The sequence below is a fragment of the Accipiter gentilis genome, chromosome 20 (genome assembly GCF_929443795.1).
Source record: "Accipiter gentilis chromosome 20, bAccGen1.1, whole genome shotgun sequence".
NCBI lineage: Eukaryota > Metazoa > Chordata > Aves > Accipitriformes > Accipitridae > Astur > Astur gentilis.
The window spans coordinates 12238763-12263936 of NC_064899.1; the positions used below are offsets into that span (position 1 = coordinate 12238763).

The 25174-nt window shown below is 39.0% G+C and overlaps 1 protein-coding gene across 1 annotated transcript in view; it reads right to left on the reverse strand.

The window, feature by feature from the left end:
- Positions 1-25174, reverse strand: part of PIGN (phosphatidylinositol glycan anchor biosynthesis class N) — a 110037-nt gene that overhangs the window by 34576 nt on the left and 50287 nt on the right. The window contains exons 13-18 of the mRNA XM_049823972.1: positions 11456-11534; positions 9125-9307; positions 5662-5798; positions 4518-4617; positions 4296-4388; positions 2802-2893 (exon numbers count right to left, since the gene is read on the reverse strand). Of these exons, the coding sequence (XP_049679929.1) occupies positions 2802-2893; positions 4296-4388; positions 4518-4617; positions 5662-5798; positions 9125-9307; positions 11456-11534 (684 nt within the window). The remainder of the gene's footprint in view (positions 1-2801; positions 2894-4295; positions 4389-4517; positions 4618-5661; positions 5799-9124; positions 9308-11455; positions 11535-25174) is intronic.

Here is a 25174-nt window from a genome sequence, read left to right on the forward strand (position 1 = left end):
CTTTTATTATTATTGTCATTTTATTATTATCATTATTAGTTTCTTCCTTTCTGTTCTATTAAACTGTTCTTACCTCAACCCACGAGTTTTACCTTCCCCCCCCCCCCCCCCCCCCCCCCCCCCCATTCTCTCCCCCATCCCACTGGGTGGTGGGGGAATGACTGAGTGGCTGCACGGTCCTTAGTTACTGGCTGGGCTTAAACCACAACATGAATCAACCACTTCTCCTAGTTTTATATCACCTACAAACTTGAGGGCCCATTCTATCCCGTCATCTAGGTCGGTAATGAAGATGTTAAAACAGTATTGGCCCCAGTACCAAACCCTGCTGTACACTAGTGACAGGCCTCCAGCTGGACTTTGTGCCTGGGATTACAATCCTTTGAATTTGACAGTGAATCCTGTTTCCAGTCCACTTCACTGTCCACTGATCTAGCCTGTACCTCATCAGTTTCCGTATGAGGATATTATGAGAGACAGTACCAAAACCCTTGCTGAAGTCAAAATAAAACATTCACTGCTCTCCCCTGGCTCACCAAGCCAGTCTTCTCATCTTAGAAGGCTACCAGCTTGGTCAAACATAATCTCCCCTTCATAAATTCATGCTGACTACTGCCAATCTCCTTGTCCTTCATAAGTTTAAAAATGGTTTGCTTCCAGGATTAGTTGCTCAATTACCTTTTCAGGGATTGAGGTGAGGCTGACTGGCCTGTAGTTGTCTGGATCCTCTGTCTTGCCCTTCCTGAAGATAGCAGTGACAGCATCTGCTTTCTTCCAGTCCTCAGGAACCTCTCCCACCAGACATCGCCACAACTCTTCAAAGATTATCACAGTGATTCGCCAGCTCCCAGAGCTCTCTTGGGTGTGCCCCTATCAGGGTCTACAGACTAATGCATGTCCAATTTGTTTAACGCTAAGCTGATCCTCTTCCACTGAGGTTATGTCTTCCTTGCTCCAGACCTCCCCACAGGTCTCAGCAGTCTGAAGGCTGGGGTTTGTGATGGCCAGTCTTACCAGTAAAGATGGAGGCAAAAGAAGGCCCCAGCCTTTCCCATTTCCATGTCCTTCATCACCAGGTCCCCATCCCAGTCAGCAGCAGGGCCACATTTTCCCTAGACTTCCTTTTGCTGCTGTACGCTGTCTTGTAGTATTTTACATCCCACACCAGATTCAACTCCAGGAGAGTTTTGGCTTTCCTAACCTATCCTGCATATTCAGACAGCATCTCCATGTTCCTCCTGGGTCATCTGACCCTGCTTTCAACTCCTGTATGTTTCCTTTTTACGACTGAGTTGTGTCAGGAGGTCCCTGTTCATACCATGTAAGTTTTGTTTATGTACTGAAGAAGTCCTGACCTGACATACAGTGCCACTGCTCAAGAACAGATTTAATAAATGCACCTATTTCTCACTGGTACTCTAATTTCTCCCTCCTGCATCTTCTCTCCCAGCATCTCCTTATCTTCAATATCCTGAAGTGTTACATGCACATATATTTTTAATTGTTGCTTCAAGCATTTTCAGCTTCAAAACTCCCTTGACAAGGTTCAGAGCGGCGCAAACTGTTTCAGAGGTACAACATTTTATTAGAAGAATAAATAGGAAGATGTAGAGCCTTGGTAAGGTGAATGTAAAGAAGCATCAGGGAGGAAGATCTGAAAGTAATTCAGTTCCATTTTGATTTCTAAGCTGTGCTCAAATGTTCTAAAGAATAAAAACCCCTGAGTTTGGCCCAGTAGAATACATACACGTGTATATACAGCTGAGAGATTGTAATACAGCCAAAGCAAATCAGTCCTGAATATTTCTCACGTGCCCAACCATCAAGACTAAGAAGGGTTTTCAATAAATAGATTTAAATCACAGTGAAAAATACTGAGGCAGAATGTCCATAATTTTGGAAATATCTGGGCTCATAATTCTATCTGCAATCATATATTACAGCTCAAATCCCATGTATTACTGAGGATCAGGCACCCTGGGTCTGATGGGGCACAGTGTCTTCTGCCAGACAGCAGAAGGAGCTGTTGCAGTCAAGGTCAATTCAAGTCTCTCTCTGCAGCAACTACAATGATACCACAAGCCTAATGCTTTCAGGCCAACCACCTGAATTGCATCCAGATACGAGAGAATGCTTGTATGATGGAAGTGTAGCTCACAAGAGGAGAGGGACAGACGACAAAGATGCACTAGAAAAAAGATGCAAATCAACAACTATAGAAAATCAGACAAGCAACACCAGAAAGGAAAATGCAGAACAGAGAAGCAGAAGTGGAAAAAGAAGAGTCAAAGGAGATACCAAGGAAGAAGAGAGCTCTGCCTATATTATTTGTTCTATTTCCCTGAATATCTCATTAGGTACAGAGTACTATTTGAAGACAGATTATTCAAAATTAGATGGAGGAATTCAGATAAAGTAAATTGCTTTTGAATAAATGTTCTTATTCACATGTCAGTGCTATTTACCATGTCTGCACCCCAGTGAAGCTCCTCCTTTAATGATGACCTTCATTTTCATGTAAAATTTGTGAATTTTTGTATTGCAAGAAATGTTTCCCTTGACAAAAAATTACTGAAGAATGCAGAGAGCAAATGGATGTGCCAAAAGAATTAAAAATCTATTCTCATTCACATTAGTGAATAACTGAGGTCTCTATAATCATGTTATTTAAATTCTGAATTTCAATACCTGTCTTAGCCAGCTTTCAATAATACAATTCCTCACATATATCAAAAGGCAGCCTAAATTTTGAATATCAAAGAAGGAAATAAAAAGTTTAAAGAACAAGATGTGGTTCTTACACCATAGGAATGTTTGGTTCTCTTCCTACAACAGGCATTAAAGGAAATATTGCCAGGAGCACACACAGAAGAGTCCAGATCAATGCTCTTGTCTAAAAGAAGAAAAACAAATGGGATTTTTTGGAGGTCATGGGGACAGACAATTGTCTAATCAGAAAAAAGTATACTTCAGCAAACTACTAACAGCTACTAGCATCTCCCACAGGCAACCCCCCCCCCTGCATCTAACAAGACTAAAATTAACTGAAAAAAGGGCACAGGGTCATTGATATTACAGCACTTCAATTTAATACAGAAAAGAGTCTCATTTACACAGCTGTCAAAATCCTATCAAAGACAATGAGAATTAAAGCTAAGCTTATACTTTAAAGCACTTTCTCAAAGTGTGGCCTTCACACGCATTGCAGTCGCCATAAAGCTGATGAGTAACCTTATGGAAGAACGGAGTAAAACTAATCTCATCAGAAGTTTGCAGCAGTTAACTAATCACCTATTCTCTAGCAATACGGTAACATTTTCCAGTCTTTGAATCTGAATGCCATTTGATTTAACAACCATAATCATCTAAGTAGTTCTCTAAATTCTTTGCTAGGAAGAAAAATTAACCATTCCAGGTATTTTACTTTAAATAAAGACATCAAGAGCTACATCACTTAAAAGTTTTCAAGCTCAAGTCAGATTCAAATTTCTGAAAGGAATTTTTCAGTGCAACAAAACATCTTCTGTGTATAGCAAGCTCTAAGACAAGTTACTTTATTACTCAAATACAATAAAAAAATTGTAAATAAATACAAGCCTTCATCTTGACAGTTCTTGCAGAGCAAGACTTCGCAATTTGACTCTAATTTTTTTAAATTGAAATATTAAAGTTACTCTAGAACTTTAGGTTTTAGGTATCCTGTGAAATAAGAGATGTTTGAATAAACTAATGGAACAAATGTCTCTTACTTAAAGGTTGTGCCACTTAACACTCATTTCTACAAAAGTGGAGGTTTTTTCCTGGGAAAAACACTACAGAAAGCCACCTCTGAGGAACAGTATGTGCCAGCTGATTGCAGACAATAATGGAATTGACAAGTGTTTTCCAGTTATCTTAAATTTTTTTTCAAGAAATGATCATATTACTTAAATGGTATCACTTTCACCAATCATGCATGTCAACACTTTTGTCACGGTGACAATTTGCTAACTGATGTGCATTTCATATGATTTTCAGTCAAGAATTTTTTAGTTATCATTAACAACAGAAAACTGGTAGCTAACTCATAGCTACCCCAAAATTCTTAAGCAGTCTTACTACTTATCCTGTATATCTATCCAGATCATATTAAACTCCCCTGCCTTGCTACATGCTGCTTATGACAGAGATCAGAATAAGAGCGTAACTGAACAAGAATCTAAAGCAGCATTCCAAAGAGACCAGTCCCAACATCGTAGGATGCAATTAGCTGTTAGCCACTTAAAATATTCTTTTTAAGCAAAGCAATACAGTACCTTTGCTTGAACACACAGCTGTGTGATTACTGGCCAGCCAGCAAAGACGAGAAGACCAACAGTAAGTGTAGAGCGGTAGAAAAAGCTGAAGACCTAATAAAAAAAAATTTAAATTCAACAGAAGACTGAAAAATAAGCACATTAATAAAACTTACAATTTCTCAAAGAGGTGGAATGCTAGCAATGAGATACCCTATTGATACATATGAATAAAATACTTACTAGTATTTCAATTCCCAGTGTACAAACCAAGAGAAATCCTATAGACTGACCGAGGTGAAGTGACAAGAGATTCGTGGCAAGGTCTTGAATAACCGGAATTCTGTTCAAAATGATGGAACAAGATAATAATTATTTTCAAAAAACAGAAATAACATAGTATTTTGCCTTTGAAGGCTGAGGAGGGGGGGGGGTCAGAGCACAAGAAATGTTTCAGGTATTGCTGATCCTGCTGGCTGTTTAGAAACAGAGTGGGTGATGGCCTAAGCTCCTTCTGCCCGGTTTTACTTGATATAAAATCTACAATAAAACCCTCCAGCTTTTTCCCTCCCATTTCTGGCACATCTTCACCAGTATTTGGACAAGCTTCAGATTATTCTTTATCCAAATAGACTCCGAGTTTATGAACATTTTTGGTTATGCTGTGCTTAATGTCTGTCATAACTGATGAAACACATTCAGAAGCTTTAGAGAGAAAAAAATCCCCAGTTAGCTTTTCCAGTGTTTTATGGGGCGGCTCATTATCTAACTGCAGTTGGTCTCATTTTCTCCGAATAATACCAAGTTGGTATCTACAGAATTGCCAGTAGATTAGGTAAGTAACAGAAATCAGAAGTTAACAAGTATTTTTGGATTTGGAGTAAAAGGAGACCCAAACAAGACAAGGTTGTTTCAATATCAGAGCACAATCCTCAACATGACCAGCACAGGTTCTCCAAAAGCAGCTGGAGTTCAGCATACTTGACACTTTGCAGGATCAGACTATTTCAAAATTACAGAGGAAAAGGAACAACCTGTCCCATTTTATAACAGCTGCTACAAGTATTTGCCCAGGATTTTAGCACCCCTTTGCTACAGTTACAAGAGTACTAAAACCAGTTCATCCTGCAAAGACATTGATTTACTTTTGCTAATAGAAGAGATAGCTTCTAGAATTGGCAGCTGTATTGGTCAGTTTGGAAACCGTATGTCAAGTGAAATATAAACCACAGTCCTCTGGAATGTCCCAGGAAGCATTTCAGAAAGTTTAATAAAATTATATCTCACTTTTTCTCCCAAACTTATGGGAAAAATTTAATTATCAACAAAAAGGAAGCACAGACCTGTTTTTATAAAACATTATTTGTGAAATGTATTCTTTACTTACTCTCTCACAACTGCATACCATACTGGTACTGGCAAGAGACAGTATACGTAGTACGTCCAAGGACATGTTTGAATCAACAGGAAAAAAGCTATTATCATTCCAACACAGGCAAAACCGTAGAAGAGAACAGTAGATTCCTGAAAAATAAATGGCTTCCTAAAACATCAGTAAAATGTTTTAATCTACACACTGTTTTCCATTTGTTAGTTACACAGTAAAGCAAATGTTATTTTAACACAGCCGCTCAAGCCGCCCTGTGTCTATGTACACAACTCTGTACACTGTTTCCAGCCAGATGAAAAAAAAACAACAGTAGCATTTGAAGATCTAATTCTAAATATGTCTCTACATAAGGTCCTGAACTAAAATCTGCACAGGCAAGCACACTTGTACAATCTTGAAGCCCAATGTAGGCAATGTTATTTATGTTCAATGGATACTTAAAATCCAGTGGAAGTCAGACATGCTAAGGGTCTTGGAAAAAAGAACTCTTTTAAATTTTGATTCTAAAAACAGACTTGGAGCATAACCTTTTGAGTTCAAGTTCGTAGCATTACGGTCAAAATGTTTAATGAAAAATCCATTAGCGCATGTTTCCTCCTCCCACTTGAGACATTTGTGAGATAACTAATTAGAGTAAAATATGAAACATTAACTCCTACTGGAAAAAATTCAACTCTTCAGGATCTAGGGACAGCTACTGAAGGAGGCTTGCGACCTACCTTCCACAGGAGAGACAGCCTTACTCAGAGAACCTACAATTTCAAAATACAACAGAGAACTAGAGTTGCATGACACTAAAAGGTTCGTAGCATAGCTAGAACTGTTATTGTATTTAATCCTGACCTACAATGCCAGCTTTGGGCTTTTCTGGGGAAGGGGGGAAAAAAGAAAAAAAAAAAAGAAAAATCACATGAGATTAAAACATTCTCCCTACCATGTACTCAAAGACACACGTTCTCGGACTGAGAGCGCTGTAAGGAGGAACATCAAAGACAGAAAGGAAATTTAAAAACTGGGTAATCTCAGACAGGTAGGCTAGTCCTTAATCATCAGGAAGCAGCAATCTCTTGTTTGTGCAAAGAGGAACATATAAACAATTACTCTGCATCTGCCTTTTACCTGGTCATTGAACTACTCTTCCTTATTTAGGGACATTTAGTTATCAGTAGAATTACTGGTAAGGGAAGATTATGTACAAGCTATAAACAATTTTATCTTTACATATTACAACTTGACATAGCAAAGGAACCTTTAGTGACTGAGCAGTCTTTAGTGTATTGTGTAGGTAATGACTGAAGACACTGTTTTCTTTCACATGAATGCAGTTTCTTTGAATTACTTGTGTAGACAGATACGGGACTATGTTAAATATGCTTAGAAGAAAAGACATTCAATTAGCAGTTCACATAGGCAGGTTAACATTTTTTCTGGGTCGTACCCGCCCCATCCTCTAACGACATACAACTGCCTTGATCTAAACTGACAGCAAATGCAGTTCTAAATGATTTTAAAAACAGAATTTCTGTTAAGATATACCATTAAAGTATAAAAAAATGTCATACAGAAAGCTGACTTAATGCAATTCTGTTTTATTAGTGTTAAAGTTCACATTTGTTGACATATAGACAGAATGAATATGTATAGATATGATATGCATACAATATAATTTATCACTGAATGAGTAAACATATGCAATCAACATTTTATTCCATATAGAGACATAAATATTAGAGAGTCCTATCTAGTTGGTCATGCATTGAAAATGGAAACCAGATTTGCATTTTCTGTGGATGTTTAAAAATAGATTAAACAGTTAGGCTTCTTGCAAATTAAAACAACAGACTACTCAAAAAGAAAAAAAGGTTTTTCATATGCATTGTAAGAAGCCAAAAACTTTTAAAGATGATGTATACAGGATATGCAGTTTCATTATTCAAAGGCTCCTTTCAGGTTTTATAAGGCTGTGCTTTGCAGAAGACTATTAGTGAATGGTAGATTAGTTTCTCAGAAAAATTCTTTAAGTAGCTCCAATATTAGCTATAAACCAAATAACTTTCATCTATGAAGCATTAGCCTCACACTGTGATTCCCTAAGTAATAGGAACACTAAAAAGACACTACAGAAAAAGGCCTTCTACTAAAACTGAGGAAAGAAAAATTCTATAGACAAAGAACTAAGAAACCTAATTTTTTTTCTGCCAGTGTCACTAGCATAAAAGTTGTCTTCAACATGTAAAATAAAATATACCAAATAAAAATCTGATGTCATCTAAAAACGTGAAGTTTTTGGTTAATATAGTTATTAATATGCCCAATATCCAGTCTATTTATTGTAATTATTTTGTTCATATCTAACATAACATGCATCTTGGATTATTTCTTCTTAGTTATTTGATGAAAGAAAATGTAAATCATGCAGTACAGCACTTATGAATATTTTCCATTTCAATTTTGTTTGATCATTTTCATTAAAGGCCAAGATTATCTCATTTCAGCCAGTAGTAAAAACCTCAAGATAGCATGATAGGGATTTTCTCAGAGTAATATACTGAAGGCAGTAAAGATGCTAAGTAAGTGCTCATTCTCATTTACATTACTAAATGAAACAATTTCTTTTATTCGGAAACAAATTCTTGAAGTTTAGGAGATCCCCCCCCCCCCCCCCAAGGTTTTAATCCTTCAGTGAAATGCTAGCTTTTTGGCTGTTTACCATTTTGAGGTATCTCTTTTCCTGATGAATAACTGAAAGTAAATGAATTTCCTCGGATTTTGTACTTTGTGAAAAATCAAACCATAATAAACTTGTCAAAGTGAACTTCCTTCGTCTTTGGTGTCTTCTGCTGCACCCTTGCAAATCACAAAGAGCAAGACAGCAAGCTGATCTGTGAAACCACAGTTCACCTTTCTATTAAAACAGATTATATATTTTAAAAATGCCATGATTGGACTGCACAGCTTCTGAAAACTGATTTCACATTGCCAAAGAGGACAGGAATAAAATAATTTACATGTTAATTTCTTTTTGGCCTTACAGTAAAGAACAAAACTCAAAATGGAAGCCTGAAGTCGGTATTCTTCTAAACAAGTATTACAACAGAGTGCTGACTTTACCACAATTAATGCTGAAAACTGATTTCTGGTTAAAGACAGTCCCTCTAATAGTTTTAAATCACTATGTTTGCTTACACTTGCATTAGCATCTAGTAAAATGCACAGCTGTAGGAAGGAAGCAACTGAGAAAGCACCATATTGCATACTCAGACTTATACGGCTTAGGAATACTGATCCTAATAAACGGACCAAGTAGTAATGCTACACAGGATTACAGTAGCTAGAAAACTCCACAGCTTGCCAGTTTCCACATGTAGTTACAAGAAGTGGTTGTCCCACACAGAGAAACTGAGCATACATATAATGCTGAAAACTGGTAGTAAAAAATAATTGCATGTTTCCGACCTACCTTGTTATTAGCCTGGACAGTCTTGGTCAAATTGGTATGGGTCTTGATAATGACCAAAATCACGTAAGTCGTCCAGCCCACAAAACCCACTGCAATACTTAGACCCAGGAATAATCTATCGTAAGTATGGTAATAAGACAAGCCTTCCAAAGCAAGGTTAATCAGGGTTTTGCAGAGAGATACCTAGAGGCGGACAAAACAGATAAGCAACAGTTTAGAATAGTGTAAGCTCCATTCCAGAAATCAACTTAACTGACAGCAACTGGAGCTCAAGCAGCCCCGCCTCTCTTGGCACGTGTGTCCTCTCTGCGCCGAGGTATTATGTTTTGGCCAGCACCAACTGCTGGAGTACACGCGGCTTTGGACTCCTGCTGGACATGAAGTCAACCGTTATTTGGCTCCTTCGCCATCCCTCCGGCCATGACAGTGGTCAGATGGTGAAAGCTACTCAGATAGCACTCCTCGACCACCACCTACTACCAAACATGCCACTTGTTTTTCCCATGAGCATTCCCATGGTCCCTCTCCACAGCCTGAAACACCCGCTTCCTGCGGTTTGATGTGCTCCGCTTCAGTAACACCCGATAACCCCAGCGCTTTGCCTAATCACCAGAGGTGAATTCAGACTGAACGGGAGCCCCACTTTCACTCACAAAGCAGCTGCCTGGGGCTCTCGGGATGCAAATCATTTGGACACAAGAAGGGTTGTACTGAGCCTAATCACAGGTCCCCTTACTCAGTACCTTCACTGGGGAGACAGCACGATAAAGACAGTGGGTTTTCCCACCATATCATTCCTTACACAGAGGTGTGCTGACCCCTGTGATTTACCCAAAGATGGTAAGCTCAGCTGTGTAATTTGTGGTCCCTGAGGATTCTCTGGTGATTAAAAGATCTGTAAGGAAGAGTATAGTAAGAAGTTGAGCATACATGACAATGCTTCTTTATATGTCCAGGTATCCAGCTGGGACCTAATAGCAACAATCAACATATTGACAAGATATGTCAACTACTGAAGAGATCACAAGTCTGCCAATGGGCAAACTCACCCAAAATCACATCATTCCTGAGGGTACAATTATGAACGCACATTTGCAATGCAAAGAGCTGCAGAGCTGAGGAGGCAAAGAATCATCTATACCCCAGCAGCTGGTAATGCACCAACCTTTCTGCATTGCGATATAGGAAGCTGAGGACAACCAGGGCACAGGCACAAGCCCGATGCGTTAGTGATCAAGAGTGAACCTGAACACATGGGGCACTCAAGTGAACAACGGGTAAAATTTATATAACCAATACCACAAACTCACAGGTTCTGCTGCTGAAATGTATAAAATATCTCCTATAAGTAAATGTGTGACGGCCAAGTAGTAGTATTAGAAAACCAAAAAGAAAGCCTTCTCCCACAGCAAAATAGATCCATTGATTTAAACTGAGTTATTTCCAATTTATAATGAGGTAAATAAAAAGGTATAAGGTATAAAATAGATTTAGCTGTCCTGTGCATAAAATAGTAATTTATTACCCTGAGAAACGTACTGGGGAAAAAGAAGAGCTGAACCCTAACACATAATGGAAGTATTCTTCCATGCATCTGGCAGGTTAAATATAATCTTACTTATTCCAGTTTTTCATGTACTTTTTAAACATAAAATCAGTGACCAAACTAAACCTGTTAAAACGAAAGACTTCTTTTTATCATTTAGCTCTACAAATTATTTCTGTGAATGCCAGAATACAAGCACTGGTGAACTGCACCCATCAAGTACCCTGTTGCACAGTGAGTGGCAGCAAATGCTTAGGAAAGTAATACCGGAACTGGGAAGCACAGAATGATTCCACATATGGCTCCCAGTCTCTGACAAACTGAAATGTGAAATTAAAAACAAGAACAGCTGGTTCATGTAAAAGGAAAAAACAAAGCAGGATCTATGATAGAGCAAGACATCATACTTTTTTCCATGCAACTAGCAGCCTAAGAAGTGTGAACATGAACTACATTCCTCAGTTTCTCTCTCAATATACCCATTTCTACAGTGCAAAATAAAAACATATACTGTGTGTTAGTATACTGTTACTATGGAATAGTAACAGTTTAAGAAGTATGAGAAAAAATACAGCAAGTCAGTATTATTCATTAGAACTGATATCAAAATGCAAAATTTTGGAGACTTAACACTGGGATTTTATTTGTGTTAATGAGATGTGCATCATAAGGAAGGAAAAAGGTTGTATTTCCCAGTTTCAAGTTAAACAAATCTAAATATTTATATATATAATAAAAGTTCCTGTAAAAAGTTTCTAGAAGGCATATAGCAAAACCAGACTTACCGCTTCATCGTACTTCTGCTGCTGAATATATAGTCTCGTTTTCTTTAAAAAGTTGATCTGTTCAGAATCAGAAAGTGGTCTGTACAACAACATAAAGAGATATTAACATTTCTTCTTTTCAAGAGCAGAGGGAGAGGCAGAAAAAATTAACTCTGTAGTAAAAAAATTACTCTGGAATGAAACATACCAAAATATTCTGAACTTCATTAGAGGTAATTGGAACTAATCCATTCCTCTACATTCATCTTCACACTTGCGTCAACACTGCTGCTGTCTAACTTATCCCAAGATCTTTGCATTAAGAGATGTTTCTTTTATGTATGTGTTCACATCTAATACTGCTGAAAATTATCTCTTATGTGCATTATTATTGACCATTGTCCTGGACAAGAAGCACTAGACATACAAGAATTAAGCAATTCAATTGATTTGATAGATGGTTACAAGCAGTTCATAAACCTGTCAGCAAAGGACGAATTGGTCAGGTTCCACACTAACAGTAGGTGATGCCTAACAATCTTCTCTTTGAAAAATAAGAGTTTGTCTCCTGTTACAGAGTTACTGCTAGCAGAGTCCCCAGAGCAGGTGATAATGCAGTTACCTGGCTACAGTGATGTCAGTGACAAAAACCTCTTTGATTTTAATGAATTTGAGATCAACCTAAATAATTGTAGCAATTCTTCCCTTACAGAAAGCAGCAACATGGAAAAAGAAGCCAGTCAACCAACCTCCACCAAATGAAGGGGGAAGGAGCCATTTTTCCTGTACCATTTTTTTTCCAAGTTAAGGACACTGGCAGGCCAGAGGATCCCAGGCTTACCCTGGGCAAGTTATAAGCCGCAACACAGTCACTGTCACGCTAGGCACCAAACTACCATGGGTAACAACTTTCTGTCAGCTAATGAATGCATATAGCAGTTTTCTTTCACGCCTTCCACAAAACTGCTGTGGCACAGCATCTTCTCCTCAGCATCCCCAGCACGTGATGGCCCAGTTGCATGCCTCCCTCCTTCGGACGCACTCCTTCACAACCTCACACACAACCACCAATTTCAGGTTTCAGGCTGTGCCAAATCAGGACTGGCCCTAGGGTCTCACTCCTACTATTTAAATTGGCAGCCATCACTTGTGGGGTCACTCAGCTGAACCACAGGGCCAAGTCTTGATCTTATGCAACGACTGCATGGAAATGCTCATTCCTGCAGCCCCCAAACACTTGGGAACCACTTCTGCCTGCAACCCAGCAGCAGTTGATACATCATCAACAATACAAATATATCATCTTTTGAGCCCTGATATATATTAAAAGGATTCCGGGCCTGAACAACCTGAATTTTTATTACTAATCACATCCTGGTATATTTTGATACCGTTTTCTTAAGTTCAGAGCACAGCGGGATTGTGCAGGAGTCTTCTAAAAAACTGGATAACAGAAGCAGCGATGTATCTTACTTTTGAGAAGAATTGAGGGATGGTATCTATAAACAGGTAGGAAGAGAGGGGTCCAATGGAAAAGGAAGAACGGAGGAAAAGATGATGACAAGGTAATGGTAAGTGTCTGATCACCTTAACTTTGGGTGGAGAACAGAGGATTTTAGAAAACAGAGTTGAAAAATAGAAGAGTAATAGAAAGTGCAGGTTGTTCCTGCACCTTCGTGACACATCCCTATGAAAGCCAACCTTACAGCTCCACAAGCCGAGGGCTACTAGTATGCAGCCAGCAAGTGCATACCAAGGCTGACAATGACTTAAGTTAAAATCAATTCTTCAAGTATGTAAACCAGACCCAAGTACTGCCTCAAGGAAATCTGTAAGCCTCAAGTTTTGCTAAGTTTTTTTGGCAGGGGAAAGGGAGCAAAACACCAAACCAAGGCGGGAGTTTTCACCATGTGTGGAGATTAATAGGAGGGAAAAAAAGTTATCTTAGCTTTTAGATAAGGATTTTTAAAAATCTGGAATAAATGTTAATCAGCTTTATTTAGGACTTAAATATATCCAAGCTGTTCCTATGTTCACTTTCTCATTCTTATTGTTTTACACATACTATTTTCTGTGGACTTTTTCCTTGTCATATTCAATGCAAATTTTTAATATGCTAAAATTATCTTTCACTTTATATCTTTAGTCATTTAGCTATAAACCCCTTAATTATCTTTTTACTCTCAATGAATCATTTATTATTAATGAACAATAGTCTCTACCTATTCCTTCTTAGATGACAGCACCTGGGATCTCTGTACATGGATGGTGTAACAGAATAAATGGGGGTTTTAAAGAGTAAAGCTTCAGCAAGTCAAATGCAGAAGGCAATTATTTTGTCCAATGGGGTTACCATTAGTAGATGCATTGTTAATTTTCAATAGCTAACATCATACCACACATATTACCTTACTTCCATATGCATGCTTTTCAAGATGCTGAATTTACAATTGTCTACAGATTGGTTTTGTAAAGTTTATGAATTCCACAAGAAACTAAGGACTGTTCCTATATAACTGTATCAAAACGCAGGTTTCATCCTGGTTGATCATTGTATTAAGATATTTTTTGCCTCTGTATTAAACAAAAACTCAAAGAAGTGATTAGAGAATCTTTGCATCTCACACCAGACTAGAAATAAGAGCTACCAAGTATACTGATTACCTCTCAGTGAAGGAATGGGTATAGTTCACCATAAGCAGTTTATCACCCATTGAGGACTCCCATTCACTTCCTAAAGCTGACAAAGTAGATGGGAGATTTGAAAGGAGCCCCTTGCTAGGTGTAGCAGAAAGCATAAAGAGACAAAGCTGAGACATGAACAGAAGTAAAAAGTTGCCTATAGAAAGAAGCCAGGAACTTTAGAAATGGTGATTCTATAAAACCTACAAGATTCTCTCGACAACAAAACCACACGGAGAATTTAAATCTGAGAAGTTAAAGCTTGAACTATCCTTAGCACTACTCAATTTTAACTTAAACTATTTAAAAGGTTTCAAATACAGGACAGATAGCATTAGAAAAGAATAAACTCTGATATCAGAATTACTTCCCTGTGTTTTAGTATGCTATGTGCCAGAGGCACTACTAGCTTGTCGACGTATCCTCGAGGTCACATATTTCACACATCCATGCAATTAATATTAGTAGCAATGAAGTGAATTTACTGATCATTATTAGAAAGATTCTGAACTCTATAATGAAAACTAAGGTATGTATGTACCCATCACGAAAATCCAATTCTACCAAATTCAAGATGAATAGTCTTCACTAGTAAAATCAAAAGTCTTTTTCTGTAACACAAAAGCACCTGTCCTATTAATTAACAAATACACACAAAGAGAATTCAGTCAGTGGATTCAACTCTGTCCTCCTATTCTTATCTTGAAAGTACTGCAAAACACATGCACTGTAAAGTGTAGTACTCTGAGGTTATCTTAAAAGAAAAACCAAGAACTCTATGGTCACACATATTATAAACACGCATGCATTCACAGTATCATCAGGACTCTAAAGACTTAAGATTACATTCTTCACAGAAAATGATGGTGGTTCTAAATGAGTAATTTTGTTTTTCACAACGGCTATCAGAGATACACTTTCTAGTTCCAGACAGAAATCACAGCTTCATCCATGAATAAACATAATTAATTATGAAACAAAACAATTGGGCTAATCATACAAGTGCTTGTAAACTATTCCTTCTGAGATGTTAGCTACGTTTGTCATAAGTATACCTGACAAAATTAATCTTTCCAACACATCATTCACGCTTCATAGAAGCTAAGCTATTTGACAGCACTAACAACAAGACTGTGATGAAGTATGTTCACCAGAGCAATGTCAAGGGGACCTCTCTTTGGCCAGTGAGTCTTGTTTATCATCACACTCATGAAATAACCATCCCCAATGGCATAGGTAGCATGCTGCAGTCAAACCATGAAATAAAAATCTTGGAACAGAAGAGGATGTCTTGCAAATACATCTGTATCCACCACTGCTAGTTTGTTAATTTTATTATGCCTGGTTATTTGGCTAATGTTTTATATTAATTTTATTGTACAGTAGATTTTCCTGAATTATACTATAAAAAGTAACCCCTTTGGGTCTGCAGTAGTTTAACAATTCAAATGCTGCAGATTTAATAATGAAAGTCAAGGAAGCATCACAGACCTGCAAATGCTATGTATAAAGAGAAAGGCTGAGATCTTTGTCTAGCTCACTATCAGATGAAAACACAGGCATTTCAGCTGCTTCACTCCACAGAAAAACTCCACACACCTGACTATTGTCAGCACCATGCACATCTACACCCTTCTATCACCGCCTTTTCGCTCTTCCCATCAGAAAAAAAAAATAATACTGTGCATCCTACAAGCCTTTGAGAGCAGCAAGATTTGCAGAAGACATGGTGATTGCATTTATATCACCCCTATCCAACAACAAATCAGAAGTAGCTACTCAGCAGACGTCAGTCTTCTAACTTTTCACACTGGCTCTTTGGGGGATAGGGAGAAAAGGACCAACTCCTGTTGGTGCAAAACTAAAAAAGCTAGAGGATAAGGATATACATCCCTTGAACCTCGTGGTAGCCCTAAGATGGAGCAAGGCCCTCTGAATAAAGCCTGCTAGGATTTTGCATGGATTACCTTCTGAACACCACATAAGGCAGACCTTCTCATTTGCTTTGCTATGAAATTTCTAACTCCAAAACTCTTAGCAGTAAAAGAGCCATCAGACTGCCACTGTCTAAACAACTCGAGCAATGTCTTCTGCCAAAGGCTGAGCAATCACAGGTTCTTGTCCTCTTCTCCAGAAAGAAGATCCCTGGCATCTTAGTAACTTGCAGCCTGAAAGAAATCCCCCAGGTCAACGTTGCCCCTCTCACCGTGAAGCTCTTCCACTGGTGCTATCCCCCAGCCTGTGCCACCCACCCCTGTCCTCCTGCCACTCGGACACTGAGGGGGCCAGGGCAGTGACTCGCTGCTCTCACCATGGGAGAAAGCTGCCAGCAACAGAAGCAGCTGAGTATGTTCAAACTCTGTTGCCACCTATCCCGCTGTGAGAGGGCCATACTAAGGAGAAAAGAGGCCTTCCAGTCCAGCAATTCTGCAATCAGCTGAAATAGTACTTACAGGACCCACTATTACTGCTTTGATCCACATTGCTGCTGGCAAAATGGCAGCTTGAAACTGCAAATGTAAGACTGGCCTGATGTTTTTGCAGGGCTGCTATTCAAAAGTTATACAAGTAATCAAACAACACTTTTTCAAAGCCTTTTTCAGAGTAGCAACAGCCTTCAAAACCAAAGTCAGTGTCCCATGAGAGCTGCCTTCAAACGTTCCCACCATACAACAGAGACAGCACCCCAGAAAGCATCAGGTGGGTAATGGGAAATTAGAGACACAGATCTTGCATCGAACACTATTAATTTAGCAGAAACATGATTGCATGGTTATTCCTGCTCCACATCAAATTCACCCCAGTTAGCAACACGAGTGCAGAGACTTCATATTAGCAATAGTGCGATCACAAACTAGCCTAACTTTATTGCGCTGTCATTTCTTTTGTAGGTGTGGTGCACAGCCTTGTAGGAGCAGAATGAAATGCACAATATAAAACCTTCCCACTTCTCCATCAACAGCAGAGAACCATCAGAAAGTAAGTGAATTGCAAGTGATGCAAAGTCATGAGTTCATTCAGCAAAACATGGAAAAATCAACCAAATAGATATTTCAAAAATCAAAGTCTGGAACCATGATATTTACTTTCTGTTGAACCTGCTGTGCAGAGTACATGATGCTACTAGGGGCAATGATCAGGAAAAAAAATGTGTCACAGTTCTACGGACTTTACCAAATTATGTATTTACATGAATTTTAATAGCCATACGCTTATTTTTCCTGTTTTCAAAATGTGTTCAATTCCAGTTCTTTAAATGTACCTACTCAAAATAAAGAATTGTTTTACTCTATCTGCCAAAGACAGACTGAAAGCACATAATATGAGATACAGAGACAGTCCTTTGCATATGTTTTAGTTTTGATCAAAGAGTAAAGTTTCAAAGATTAAATGATTTGGTGGGTAACTCAGCGATCCTTAATCTGTTTAGATGGCCTGAATTTTAATTGTTTACCAAAACATTTTCAGGTAAGCTACTGAAACAGGGAAGTCCTACAAAACTTGATTTTCATAATTCAGAAACAAGATGCATGTAGTTTACAGATACAAAAATTATAGCAATGTTTTTAGTGTGCTAAAGCTATGCTTTTTTAAAGAAAACGTACTCCACATAAACCTACACTAAAGGGTTTATTTATGGCTCCTTAAAGCCCAGGATCCTCAATATGCCCTCTCCTGACGTCATCTACTCTCTTTTCTCCTGCTGTTCCACTGCCAGGAGTTTCAGTCTTGGAGTGTCTAAATTTGAAGTAGGTTGTTGTGTTTCTGGATTTTCTGACTACCGTGTCAGATTGTAAATCAGTCAGCCTAGCTGTAGGGTTGCACTTGGTTATCTTTGCAATTGTTTTTATTTTAAGAAGCATTAAAAAGCACCACTGCACGCATCAGACACTCCAAAAGAAAGAAAAGGAGTAAGAAAGTCAATAAGCTCCTGTTTTAAGTTCTGAGGTTTTTGTTCTTTAAAGCATAATGAAATGAAGGGAGGGGACACACACTTCCACAGGTCAAAGATAGCAAAAAGCATCTTTACTGACACATTGCAAAAACTTACCAGTACACATATGCTTTTGCATTCAGATTTATAAACAAGCGAAGGAGGAAACAGTGGGACATCAGTGGAACCGCAGGAAGTGGTCTGACTGCTAATGGTCTAACCCTGGACTGTGAAGTCCTAGAAATTAAAATAGCCTTTTAATTTCCACAAATCTGTGTCCCTGATGCAGCATATTCGCATAATCAACAGCAAAGTGCCTTAGGATATTTATGTAAATCCTTTAGATAGCAGAGATGAAAGAAAAAAGAGCGGGCAATCCAACTGTCAGCTGCCGATTCACTGAACAGAGAAACAATTAAGATAACCAGGCTGCAAACAGCAGATTTTGCATGCGAACTACTACAGCAAGAGCTTCGGACAACCAGAGGCCAGGAGGGAGGATGCCACACGCTGAAGCTGCCCTAGAGACTGGAAGCAGAGATCTAGCATGGGCAAGAGTTCTGCCTGAAGAGCCAGCAAGACATGATGCAGCAGCCTTGGAAAGGGAAACTGCTTAATAGAGAAGATGAAGATCCTTGAAGGAAAGGAAATGCACCATATTTAAAATCTCTTCTATTTCAGTACAGCAGGGGACATGGGCTGACTCTAAATAACAATGCCCTACCTATGCTGTAAGTCAGCCCTCACCTCTGCAAAATGTGGGATGGATTTATGTCATACATTGAGCTGGATCTAGATATCTGCAGCGTCGTAGGGTATGTAATGTGCCACAGGTCCTCTTCTGCTCAGTGATCCCATGTGCCAAACCTAAACCGTAGCTATCATTTTCCAACCAGGTGCCTCCAGAGCAGGCAGCTTGTGCTATGTGTGGGCAGGTACCTAATAGTGGGGGCCCCATGGCCACCGAAACACGTTTGGGCAGGCCCCCCATACTGATCCTGACCAGGAGACCATTGTATATCAAGGAGTCAGTGATCCACGTGACAGTTCACCTGAGTAGGCCCAGGCCTGTGCTGCCTGTCCAGCGTGGCTCCAGGCTGTGCTGCACAAACTCTTGGCCACAGGACAAACCAGCCAGCTTGTAGTAACCGAGGAGGCTGCAGGCAGCTCCCACTCCAGACCAGCGATTACAGTGCCTGCCTGTCCTCATCTTTATCTAGAGGTTCTCATGTAAACCTCCATTCTGACAGTAGAAATGATTATTAGGGTTGATTTCTTGCAAGAAAATCATATAAGAGCTTGAATGACCAAAAAGAGGGAACCCCTCCACAGACAAGATCTGTGCAACACCATGGGAGTTAACCCACCTGGGCTCCACCTGATGCTGTGCGAATGCAGGGTAACCCGCATCTGAAGGGATGTATGATTTACTTGCTCTCTGTATTCTTCTTTTTATCTTATTAAAACAGCTAATTTATTAAGCTATTTGTTATCAGGCCTTTCTTCTTGGGATCCAGAAAGACCCCTGCACTCTCTTACCTCATGCCCCGCTGCAGAACATCTCCTGCCCATCCCACCCCACCACCTGCCTGTACACCCTCCCTCACCCTCACTGCATGAAGCCTCCCAAGTTCCAAGAAAAGGCCAAAGGGATTTATACAAGGAAATAGAGAAATACACATAAATCTTGTGATATTTTATCTTCTACATTAGCCCCTTAGCTCCTTCTAAAGACCTTACCTACTTCCTACTTGATAGTAAATCCAATTATGCCTGGTCCTCCTGCGCAGAAGCCGCTGCCAGTAAGCTTTTCATGTACAAACTAAAAGCTCCTGAGTGTGCTGCTGAAACTCGAGACCAGCAGGATGCCTGCTTTCTAAGAGGATTGCATCCTCCCTGAGCAGTGTTTAAAAGAGTACTTCAGACAGAGCCCATTCAGTGAAAGAGAAGCTGACATTTTTGCCAAAGAACATGCATTTTATAGCACAGGCATTGATTTCTCCCTAAAGAGATAATATATATACTATTCAATCAGGTTTGGTTGGTTTTTTTTTTTAAATAATATGAAGCCATTATTTCCACTTGAGCACTTTTGTCTCTATAGCACTGCATTTCTAATTTTTGTTCATATGTATATACACAGGTTCCTAAGGCGAAGGGTGGAGGGGAGAGGGCTGCCAGTCTGCCTCCCTGACACCAACAGGCTAAAGGTGCCTATACTGGGCTGCTTGTACCAGCTGCCCCAGAAGCAGGCTGATGCGTAGATTCCCACCGGGTAACACAGTGAGAATAAAGTGGAGAAAGCAAAAAGCTGGCTGCCTCTCCAGGGTTCACTAGAAGTTGACAGAAGCTGCTGTCCCTCACTCTTGACCACAGGATAAAGGGGCTGAAGCGTCTCCCCTGATAAATCAGTGCCTCTGCTAAATCAAGGTTCCTCTGCAGACAAATGGACAGGGAGAGTAATCGCTGTTAAAAATACCCTTCCTTACTGCAATAGCTTCAACCCTTTCCTCCTGACATTCAATCCTTAATGTTTGCTCTTGCAATGCCTTATCATGTGTATCACAAATATCTTGCAAATGGCATTTATTTAAACAAAACAAGAATAGGATGCTTCAAAGGATGTATTATGTTTACTGACATTTTAAGGGACCCTGGCCCACTTAATGGTGGAGGAGAAATCACTTATTTCACTTTGCTCCAAAAGTCGATTTTGTGGAAATACCTATTATTTAAGTTTTGAAAGGCTATCAGACAGAGGGAACAATGTAGTGCTCTATCTCCAGTCAGAGAAAGGAAGAAAAGAGAGGTCTTTGTGCATATGGCATTTTTTTGAAGTTGCTGTACATCTTCAAAGATGCTCTACATCAGGAAAGAACTATTTTATTTTCTATCACCATGATAAATACATGATGCACAACTGATACTTCCTTGCATCAAATCCATGCAAATGTTTAAGGGAGTTATATCTCAGTGCATACTGGAGGGCAGAGGAAAGGGAAAGAGTTATGTTTTCATACAGTGAGGGAGAGGCACATTTTTAATAAATAGCTGTACATTGCACATAAAAAATGCAGTGACTTTCTATATAACTATGCAAGTTATAACTTGATTATACACAAAAAATAAGTATTTGGGAATGATTAAAATGTAGTATTCAAACAATTAAGTTACTTAAAAAATGCAGCATCAATGTGGTATGGGATTTTTTCATATATGACAAGATACAAACTTGACTTTAAGATACTTAAGCTGTTTCCTGTTTATAAAAAACACCTTATTGATATAAACTGCTCAAGACATTCAACAAAAAAGCAGAGCTAGTAGAAAGCAAGCACTGATTATAATTCAGCTGCACACTTTTTTTTTAAAAATATGATTCTTAAGCTACTGCTCCTGCCATCTTACTGTGAGGCACCAGAACCTGAACAGCTGGAAGAAGAGTCTTCCCTGAAAGCACTGTATACACCAGGCATACACAAAAAAGCACTCCTGTGCTTTTATGTAATTTAATATCTTAAATCTCTAGTACCTGTTGGGATAATCAAATTGCATTAATCGGTTAAGAGGATTTTAGCGCAACAATTGATGTCCCATCTACTCACCTCACTACAATGGTCCTCCTGCTACTCCTTGTAGGATTACTTTCACAGACCAGAGATGCTAGCTTTGGGAATGTTTTTGCAACAGTAGCATCTGGCCCCTTGGCACACTCCTCTTTGAACTGTGCCAGCTCTGCTGTTGCCTTAAGGCACATCAAATGGTCAGAAAGCTAATAAGATAGTTCACTACTCTGGACATCAGTTTTCCTCTGTCAGCAATCTTCAGATTTGTCCTCCCTCACTCTTCCTTCAAAGCATCTGGCATCTTGGTACCTGCCTTTCTTACACATAAAGGTACAAGCATTGTGCCTATGTCTCAGAACTGTGATAAGAAAAGCATCTGATTTTGCTAAGCAAATAATTTTTGAAAAGTCTTTCATAGCAGGGAAAAAAGGCAGGGAGTGGAAGGAAGTGGGAAGGAAACTCATTTCAGACAAGAAAGCCCTCCATGTATCCAACAGGAATTGCTGATAATTATTCTGAACAATTATTCAATATCAGCCTTGCAGGTAACTTGCAGACAAGCAAGGGATGCTCTCTGCTCTTGCATGTTCATTCCCTTGGGCACAGGCTGTGCACCTTGCCTTGCACAATCAGCAGACACTTGCAGCTGAGCTCCTTCTGAAAAATATTCCCAACAGTTTCACAGGTAGCATCAAGAGACGCTTTTACACAAATTTGTTCCTTGATGAAGGCACTCTGACAAAATGAAAATGGTATTACTGGCAGCCAGACACATCCTTATTAATAGATACAGCTACCCACATTTTAATCTGCCTCAAACCCTGGTCAAGTAGACACTATTGAAGTGTCCATCACACAACACAAATGATCAGCCCCATTCTCCTCATCATTATATGCTTGACAGGTGGATTTCAGAGAGATGCAGTTTAGATCCAAGCAGGAAAGGGCACATGTCTAATAGCCTCCTTCATTCCCTGCCCATTGTGCCAGCCACACTTCCACTAGGGATGAGATTCCCTGTGGAAATCAGAAGCCTTGTATCAATTCAAGAAACTTTCTCTGTTGCCTACGTTGTGTAAATGAGTAAAAATAGGCTTGTAATATATATATGAACTAGTTTAATGCTTTTGATGCAATATATTCAACATACCACTCAACACTAGTTTTTAAGTCATTGCATCTGAAGGTCATGAACAGTTTTCTAGTCACTTGGTAATAAAACATTTGAAAAATCATGCTTGGAAACAGGATTTTCTTCAGAGGATATTAAACTTTTAAATACTATTTCTAGCTGAAAAATTAAGCTGAGGTTAAGTTGTAGTTTCTACAGAACATATGATTTGTGAACATATTGCCCCTCTTCCAGATAAATACATCTTCAATAGTGGTTGCATCAACTTCTCTGAAACCAGAATGTCTCAATGTGAATTTTAGATTCAGATTTCTTCTGGAAATCACAGCTATGTTTCTGTTACACAGACTCTATTCAACCACATAATTTAATCTAAATTATTTAAGAAAGACAATTCTTAGAGATATCTTTGTTCATTTTCAGGTTATCAAGGTGCTGAAATATACCAAAAAAAAAAAAAAAAAAAAAAAGACATTCCCAAACAGAATATTTATATTTTCAATTTCTACATAAACTTGATGGTGCCAAAGCAGTTCAGACATGAATTATGCTTCACTAACCTCCAATAAACCAAGAAGGAATAAAGCATTATGCTGGAGCACACACTTTCTGAGCTTCAAGTTACAGATTTCAGGCACCAGAAGGATTAGAAAAGGATATAACTCCATTGTACAACTCAAATCAGTGAACAGTGGTGGAAGAAGCTATTCTTGACTCAATGAAAGGACAGTAGTGCCTAGCGGAAACACAGCACAGAACGGTGCTCAGCTGCAGCAGCAGACAAGGCCAACCACAGTTTAACACAAATTAGCAGGCAAGCCTCCCATTAAACCTGGGGTGACAACTCCAAATAGCATATAGCTGTGCAGAAATGCAATCTCCATATCGTTACCAATTACTCTGAAACCTAGCATAGTATACCAAGAGATCTCTTGCACCAGATACAGGAGTAAGATATCCCCAACTCTGCCTTTTAACTTCTCCTGAAAAAGGTAGAGTAACTATACCCTTCTATACCATTTTATCTACCACCAAAGAAACCAGTGTCACAGTAAAGTCAGCAGAAGGGGGTACATGCCTTTCCTTCAGTATCTCACTCTGATTCAAGCAAAATTTTTTTTAAGAACTGATGAGGGTTGCTTTACACTAATGCATCAGATCATGACTGGCAGGTGAAGCCCAGGCTCCTGCTCACCGCTCACACACAGTCAGTCACCTCATGTGAAGGAAGGGATAGATCTGTAGACAGATCATGTCTAAAACTACCTCAGGTTTTCCTTCAGTTCCTGCAAGCTGAAGCACTAGGAAGTTACTTATCTGCTTAAAAATAAGCTGGTGTTCAACCACTTCATTCCAGCTATTAGTAACTGGTTGGTCAAGGCCCCTTGGTGGCTTCCCAGACATAGGCCAAGTTTTGAAAGTCCAGGAGATTCATGAAGACTAATTAGAAACTGGGCAAACTCCCCCCCTGCCCAGCGCACCCTGGATGAGTATTTGCATTAATGTGTGCTATGAGTCATCTTCTGTTTTCCTAGAGTGAAGATAAACAACATCAACTTGAGGAACCAAAGAAAGTCTTTACCCATAAAACATGTAAGCATAGGCACCTTTTGTAAGGCAATTCACACATCCCAGGAATTATTCTGGTCTCATACAAAAACCTTTCCTGGAAGGACCATTAACCCAAATTCAGATTCAGGAAAGTTTTAAGAATACCTAAAGAAAGTAAAATAAATTTATTTTTGCAACGGATCATACCAAAGTAACAACATGTTCATACCAAGTTTTAGTCCTATTTTCAAAGTGATGAAGGTCTCAGGCATTTCCACTTAAAACAATCCAACATATCATAAAAAAAAATAAAGACACCAGTGTCCGTAAGTCAATCAATAAAACTGAGTTCCTTTAAAGATAAATTTAGCATTAAGAAAAATATATCCTATTTACAGAGTCAATCTTATTTCTTGGGGAAAGGTAAAATTTAAACAAGGGCTGTTCTTCCCCCCAGAATCAAAGATGACTGACCATCCTTTCCATATGGCATTTTTGTTCCATACAGATCAGTAAATTCTTTGATAATGCACCTGTCATTTGTAATCACAATTTGATCTTAACATTCATTATGTACCCAAAATTGACTTGACTCGTGTCTCACAGACTGTCTTGAACCCTTCCCTTTGAAGAAGCTAGTGGTATAAAATAACACAGTAGATCTCTGTTCAGAAAAACAGCAATCTTATTTAGCGATTAAACATACTTCACAGGAAGAGATTCAAGCACTTTTTACTGCCTCTATGATTTAAAGATCTTAATTAACATCAGTTTTATTTCCCAAAGGAAAACAGCTGTTCTTTGTGACAAAGCACTTTCAGAGCACTCCACAAACTGAAAGCTGAATTGAACAGTATCACGTGGACCCATAGGAA